The sequence below is a fragment of the Mastomys coucha genome, unplaced genomic scaffold (genome assembly GCF_008632895.1).
Source record: "Mastomys coucha isolate ucsf_1 unplaced genomic scaffold, UCSF_Mcou_1 pScaffold5, whole genome shotgun sequence".
Taxonomy (NCBI): Eukaryota; Metazoa; Chordata; class Mammalia; order Rodentia; family Muridae; genus Mastomys; species Mastomys coucha.
Window position 1 is genome coordinate 102,856,918 of NW_022196911.1, and position 7,172 is coordinate 102,864,089.

The 7,172-nt window shown below is 46.4% G+C and overlaps 1 protein-coding gene across 5 annotated transcripts in view; it reads right to left on the reverse strand.

The window, feature by feature from the left end:
• Positions 1 to 7,172, reverse strand: part of Pecam1 (platelet and endothelial cell adhesion molecule 1) — a 93,313-nt gene that overhangs the window by 25,693 nt on the left and 60,448 nt on the right. For all 5 annotated transcript variants that reach the window (XM_031350980.1, XM_031350979.1, XM_031350983.1 and 2 more), the window contains exons 8-12: positions 6,243 to 6,518; positions 2,422 to 2,709; positions 1,700 to 1,807; positions 1,060 to 1,087; positions 188 to 261 (exon numbers count right to left, since the gene is read on the reverse strand). In XM_031350980.1, coding sequence (XP_031206840.1) covers positions 188 to 261; positions 1,060 to 1,087; positions 1,700 to 1,807; positions 2,422 to 2,709; positions 6,243 to 6,518 — 774 coding nt within the window. The remainder of the gene's footprint in view (positions 1 to 187; positions 262 to 1,059; positions 1,088 to 1,699; positions 1,808 to 2,421; positions 2,710 to 6,242; positions 6,519 to 7,172) is intronic.

Consider the following 7,172-nt stretch of genomic DNA (forward strand, 5'->3'; position numbering starts at 1 on the left):
AAAAAAAAAAAAAAAAAGGGTCCCACCTTTCCTTTCTGTTTGATTGTGCATCAGCGTATCTTCCCATGGTTGGTTACATACAGTAATGGTACCACTGCCTGAAGCCGGGCTTTCCTTTCTACCCCAACCCTACTTTATACTTTGGGTTGGTAAAACCTTTTGTAATTAAAGAAAGCCTTGGCTTTACCGTAATGACTGTTGGCTTCCACATTGGGCTCAGAAACCTTCTCACTGTTGGAGTTCAGAAGCGGAACTGCTGGCCTTCACATATAAATGAAAAAGAAAAGAGAAAAATATGTGTTAATATTCTTCCCCCTAATCAACAAAACCATCAAAGGAAGATCCCAAGAAAGCAAGAAATATGCCCACTAGGCACTCAAAATCACAGCACTGGGGAGGCTGGGGCAGGAGAATAGCTGTGAATCTGAGACCAGCCAGGGCTACTCAACAAGGCACAAAGACCTAGTCGTGATATCACACGCCTGTAATCCCAGCCCTTTGAAGGTGGAGGCAAGAGGCTCAGGAATGTAAGGCTAGCCTGGGCAAAAGCAAAAGGTAAAGGATGCAAAATCTTTTTTAAAAATTTTAGGGATATGGGAGGCAGAGGCAGGCAGATTTCTGAGTTCAAGGCCAGCCTGGGCTACAGAGTGAGTTCCAGGACAGCCAGGGCAACACAGAGAAACCCTGTCTCGAAAAAAAAAAAAACAAAAACAAAACAAGACAAAACAAAAAAATCTTAGGGATATGTGTGTACGTGTGTCTGTGTGTGTCTGTGCATTCGCACAGTGTATGGTACCCACAGAGGTTGAGCCATCTCTTCAGCTTGGTAAAAAACATTTCTTTTAAAAAGGTCAACTTTATTATTCTAAGTATGTAATGTAGTTGGCAGTCTTCCACTGAGACAGACAGGGAGAAACACACACACTCATGATACCCAAGGCCCTTATTCTTTATGAGTTTGCTAAGAATCTATGATCACTTCCTAGCAACCAGTCTGGGCTTGCAGACAAATCCAGCTCTGCCCACAAAGAAGCCACCCCCTCTTACAGGGACACTGACCTGGACATCTCCACGGGTTTCTGTTTGGCTTTAAAAAAGAAAGAAAAATCTAGGTCAGTGTAAGTATACAGGTCAATGACAGTCTTTCCCTTGACTCTCCTGAAGCCTGACTCCTCAATAAAGGAGAAAAGAGGAACTGGGGGAGAGCTAGGAGCGAGTTTCCTAAGACCCCAACCTATACCACCTGCTCCTCCCAGCTCAGACAGCAGCACCATTTTACTTGAGCCTAGGCTAGACCCTATTCTCATATACAAATGTATATGGTATACGTTACAAGATCGTGGCACAACTGGAACAACTGGAAGATTATCTGGAAGGTACACAGTATACTTGTGTGTGCATGTGCCACAAACATTATGTGCTTGCTTGAGTGTGCCCCACCCAGGACACCCACCAAGAAATAGCTTCTTGTGACTAGACCAGGTGTAATGTCACCCAGATCCCCCCAGTTGGCTTGTCCAATTAGACAAGTACCCATGTTCATGAGCACCAAAAGGTTCACACCTACCAAAGCCAGGACTTTGAGTTACCAAGCTGACATCCCATAAGGAGGAAGCATGGCACTCCCTCAGCCTCCTCTGGGATGCCTCAAAGACACGGCCAGTTCCCCAGAACGCTCAAGCTGCAGATGGACACTCACCCTTGGCTTTCCTCAGGAAGTAGCATTTGGCTGCAACTATCAAGGTGGCGATGACCACTCCAATGACGACCACCGCAATGAGCCCTTTCTTCCACGGGGCAAGAAAGACTGAAGTCGGGGAGAAAAAGGGAAGGACACAGTTTTTCTACCAGCAAGAAATAGCAGCAGGTTTAAGCAGCCATTCAGACCCCATTTTGCAATCCTTGTAAATGCCATCTTGCTTTGGCATCTGCCCATGAGGGCTTCTATACTCAGTCTGAGCATGATGGTGGCTTCTGCTAGAAGTCAAGGTCAGCTATGGTCTTCAAGGAGGTACCAAGTTAATTTTGCTGAGGTGTTTTTCCATTTGAGGTGGCCTTTCCCTCCTCCTCCATCTCTACAGGACTCTTCCATTCAAGCACACAGCTAGGCTCTGATTAACACGTCTGTGTTGAGTTATTCATGGATAGACATTTAATCCACAGTATGGATAGAGAGATAACCCACTGGTATCTCTCTATCAGATACTTAGAATTGGACTGGGTAAAATATTTTCAGATTATATATAAATATAATCATCTCCTTTTCCACTCAACTTAGTATGAGTGGGTTTCTGCCAATTGTAACTAATGGACACTGGTCTCTTTGCTCTCTCATATGAGCTAGTCTCCACTCTCCCTTTTGCAAGGAATGTATGCTTTCTGTCCCTTGGAAGCCCCCATACTGACAGCCTATGGACTCACCTCTGACTGTCAGAGTGCTGCTTCGGGGACTGGTCCCCATAATGCTGGCTCTGTTGGAGGCTGTACAATAGTACTGTCCTTCCTGCTCCTTGCTAGCTTGTTTGTTGTGCCAAAACGCTTGTGTGTCATTCACGATGTCTTGGTGGAAGGGTCTGACCTCCTTTTCTTTGTAAAACTGAAACGTGATTGGGCCAGTCCCCTCTTTCACAGAGCACCGAAGCACCATTTCACTTCCAGACTGTACTTTGTTACTCGACAGGATGGAAATCATAACTTCATCCACTGGGGCTGGAAAGCAGAGAGAGGAGCCAAGCAAGTAAGAGGTGCACATCCATGATCCCAGCGCTTGGGAGATGCATGCAGGAGGATCTCACGTTCCAAGCCAGAATACAACATAGAGATTCAGTCACAAAGAACCCCAGAGGGAGAGGAAGGGAGTTGAACACTTCTTGTCAGCTTCTCTTCTAGCCTAGATTCAATCCTCTTCTCTCTACTTCCAATGATTAGACCAGAAGGACAGTAACAGACACCTCCTGTCCCCAGTCGTTGATAAAACACAAGATGCCAGGCACACGCACCATCCTCCCACCTTGAGCATGACTGGCCACTCAACAGAATGACAAGATTAACTTGTGCTCTCTCTTGGAGTTTTGAGTACATGTGTGTGTGTAGGTGTACATGTGTGTTTGTGTGTGTATTTGAATGATTTCTCTCTGCCTTTCTGCTTACAATGATGTGTGGCACATGGGCTGGAGAGATGCCTCAGCAGTTAGGAGCACCGGCTGCTCTTCCAGAGGTCCCCACCCAGGTCCCAGCACCTACATGGCCGTTCACAACTGTCTGTAACTCCAGTTCCAGAAGATCGGACACCCTCACACAGATATACATACAGGGAAAACACCAATGACCAATGCACATCAAATAAATATATAAGAATTTTAAAGGGTATGATGTGCTTACCCTGTTTTTTCCCTCTTCCTGCATGCCTTTAAAGCCTCATCTCCCATTTTCTTGCTTTCCCTCAAGTTTGCCTTGCAACCACCTGGTTTTGTTATTGTTGTTCGCTATGTCCATTGTTCATTTACGCATTGTGAGACAAAGTCTAACTATGTAACTCTGGCTGGCCTCGAACTCACAGAGATCTGCCTGCCTCCACCTCAAAAGTGCTAGGATTAAAGGGATGCATAGCCATGAACTCCAGAAGTTAGCTTCCAAAATCCTGGGATTACAGGTATGTAGTGCCATCTGTAGATATCCATCTGCATTTGAAACTGCATGGCTATTTCTAGTTTCAAAGAAGCTTGGAAAGTTCCTGGATCCTAAGACCATGGAACCCTAAGATTCCATGGTCCTAAAGAGAAAATTCAGTGGAGGTGGTTTTAACCGTTCTCAACCTGGTTTTCCAGTCTTAGCCTCCAATAGCCTGAGTATCACCCAGATCTGCACTGTTCACATGGCTTCACTCTCTGCGCTGTCTCTGACTCGCCTCGCTTGCTAGCTGCCTGCCTTCTTCACTACTTATTTTAGCACTGAAATATGGGTTTAGATTTTCTGGAAAGTTGGTCCTCAGTCTTCCAACTCCACTCTTTTATATAAAAAAATAACATTTTGTTGGGTGGTGGTGGCGCATGCCTTTAATCCCAGCACTTGGGAGGCAGAGGCAGGTGGATCTTTAACTTCGAGGCCAGCCCGGTCTACAGAGTGAGTTCCAGGACAGCCAAGGCTATACAGAGAAACCCTGTCTCGAAAAACCCCCCCAAAAATTAAAAAAAATAAAAAAATTTTTTGATTTATTTATGCTGTGTACAGGTATGTATATGGAACTCCGAGAACAGTTTGCAGGAATCTGTCCTTCCACCAAGTAGGGCTCAGGGGATTGAACTCAGGTCATTAGGCTGAGCAGGCACCTCTCTCCCTGCTGAGCCATCTCACCAGCCCCTCCACCTCCACTTTAGAGACTTTTCCTCCACACTCAGCTTTTCTTTCTGAGCACTGAAACCTAAACAGACGTTTCCTGTCCAGACAGCTTCCCGGAACCTCATGACCCCCTTCCTACCTGGAAGCTCAGGGAGACAAACCCGCTGTGCCCCCACCGGGCCACCTTTCCTCAGCCCGTTCTTAACCATTCAAATTCTGGTCCTCTGTCACCATTCCAGGCCACCTTCCCTCCTAGGCCAGCAGACAGACAGGAGTCACTCTCTGAGCACAAAGGGTGGTATGATCTTGAAGGAAGCTGAGCATCAGGCCTGGGATGGCGTTGGTCCCACACAGGGGCAGACAGCCTGAACACATTGCTAGACCTGACAGTCTCTTCCACTGGGAAGCATAAGAGGTTAGTGGTGAATTGGTCTCAGAAGCCACACTGCCTGGGTTCAAATCCCAGCCCTACCTACCGCGCATTAGCTCTAAGTCTTAGCGAGTTCACTGCAAAATCAACGGTAAACCACGATGAGTCTCATGTGCTATTTTAAATACTACTAAGGATAATTTACTACAGTGCTTTGCCCTGGGATGGACACATGGGAAGGGCTCAGGAAATGCTAGTCACTAACACTGACCCAATTTAAACTCAGGTTTCCTCTTCCTCATGGGCATTTACTACTTCTTCTCCTTTTCCTCTTCCTCCTTTTCTGGATTTTTTTTTTTTTTGAGACAAGTTTTCTCTGTGCCATGGCTGTCCTGAAACTCACTCTGTAGACCAGGCTGGCCTCGAACTCAGAAATCCGTCTGCCTCTGCCTCCCTAGTGCTGGGATTAAAGGTGTGCGCCACTACTGCCCAAATACATTTACTTTTTAACATCTGAAGATCTGAAGGCTCCACTCCTCACCAACAGCCTGAATGCATAGCAACCAGGTTCATCTTCCCAGACCCATTCTTACTAAGCCCCTCCTCCCTCCCACGTCCACCGAGACTTGGATCTTACGTAACCTCGAGTGGCCTGGATCTCACCACGTAGCTAAGGGTAACTGTGAACTCCTGATCTGCCCGCCCCTGCTTACTAAATTCTGGGATTACAGGCTTGTTTCAGCACTTACCTCCTACCTGTGGCCAACTCTTGCCCATACCAGCATACGATTACAGTACATGATTCTAAACTGCATGTTAATGATTCATTTTTATGTGCTTTAGTTAGTGTCTGTGTGAGGGCATCAGATCCCTAGGAACATTTGCGAGCTGCAATGTGGATGCTGGAAATTGAACCCAGGACCTCTGAAACAGTGGCCAATGCTCTTAACCACGGAGCCATCTCTTCAGCCCCTATAGACTGCGTGTTGATGTCACAGAGTTGTTAAACAAAAGTTGCCAAAGGACAGAGGAGAAGGCAGACTGAGAGCCTCAGAGCAGGATTCAGAGCAGCGGGAGCGCTGCAAAAAGCCACCCAAAGGCACACGTCAGATGCTCCAGGAAAAGATAGCCAACCCCAATACTGTGGTGAGAGTCCCAGGCTACTGTCAGCAATTCCCATGAGCCCATGGTCTGCAGCAACACCTATAGCAGGAAAAAGTTCTGGCCTGCAGTTCTTGGGGGCGGCTATCTCTTCATCTGAAAAAGCACCCCCAAACCAAAGAAGCCCAAGTACACAATACCAGCAGTTCCTTAATTTCAGCTACCTTCCCTTTTTAGGGGTTCAACTGTCACTTGGAAGGTAAATAGGGGTTACAACAGCCACATCAAGGACCCCCAGGTATTTCTCAGACCCACTACTTGGGGCTTGGTTTTTGATACATATCTGCTATGGGATGCACAGGTAGCATCCTCGTGATCGCCACAGTCCCTAACCTTGAGTCCCACCTTTGCTTCGCAGAATGCAGATGCTCACCTATCACCTTGACCCTCAGGATCTCACTGCGCACCTCAGGGTGGGAGTGGCAGTTATCCGCTACACACTGGTATTCCACGTCTCTGGTGGGCTTATCCGTGAATGTCGCTGGGTCATTGGAGGTCATCTCGAGAGTCTTGAAGTTGCTCTTTGCTTTTATAAGGTGGTAAGAGATGGGTGCGGTTCCATTTTCCGACTGGCAGCCAATGCCTATGGTATGTCCTTTTATGATCTCCGACGTGGCATCATGAAAAATCCTGGGCTTAGAGAGCATTTCTAGAACAACAAGGGAAATCCAAATAAAACAGAAGTAACAACCCAGCCCAGGACCTTCCTTCTGAAAACTGTGAGCTTGGCTTTCTCCATTGAGATCATGATTTTTCATAGTCTGCCTGCCTGCCTTATCCCTCTTAAGGGGTTCCTATAAGGCTGCCGAGGCCAGGCCAGGCAACGCTTGTCTATGTGTATGCATGAGATAACAAGGGAGAAAATGAACTGCTATAGATAGATGGGGATGTAGTCCAGTGGTAGAGCACTTGCCTAGCATGTGTAAAGTCTTGAGTTCAATTCCCAGCACTATGGAAGTAGAGGCAGGAAGAACTTTGTGAGTTCAAGGCCAGCCAGGGCTACACAGTAAGACACTGACAAAACAGCAAAAATATCTTTTTTTAAATCTAATTTTTTGTTTTTGTTTGTTTTTTTATTTTATTAATCATTCCTGTTGTTTATATCTCAAATGATATTAATTTTGTTTTTTTAAGACAGGGTTTCTTTATATAACCTTTGACATCCTGGCACTAGCTCTGTAGACCAGGCTGGCCTTGAACTCACAGAGATCTGTCTGCCTCTTCCTCCTAAGTGTGCTAAGAGCAGCAGGTGCCGTAACCACTGGGCAATCTCTTTAGACCCCTTGTGTGTGGGTTGTTTTTT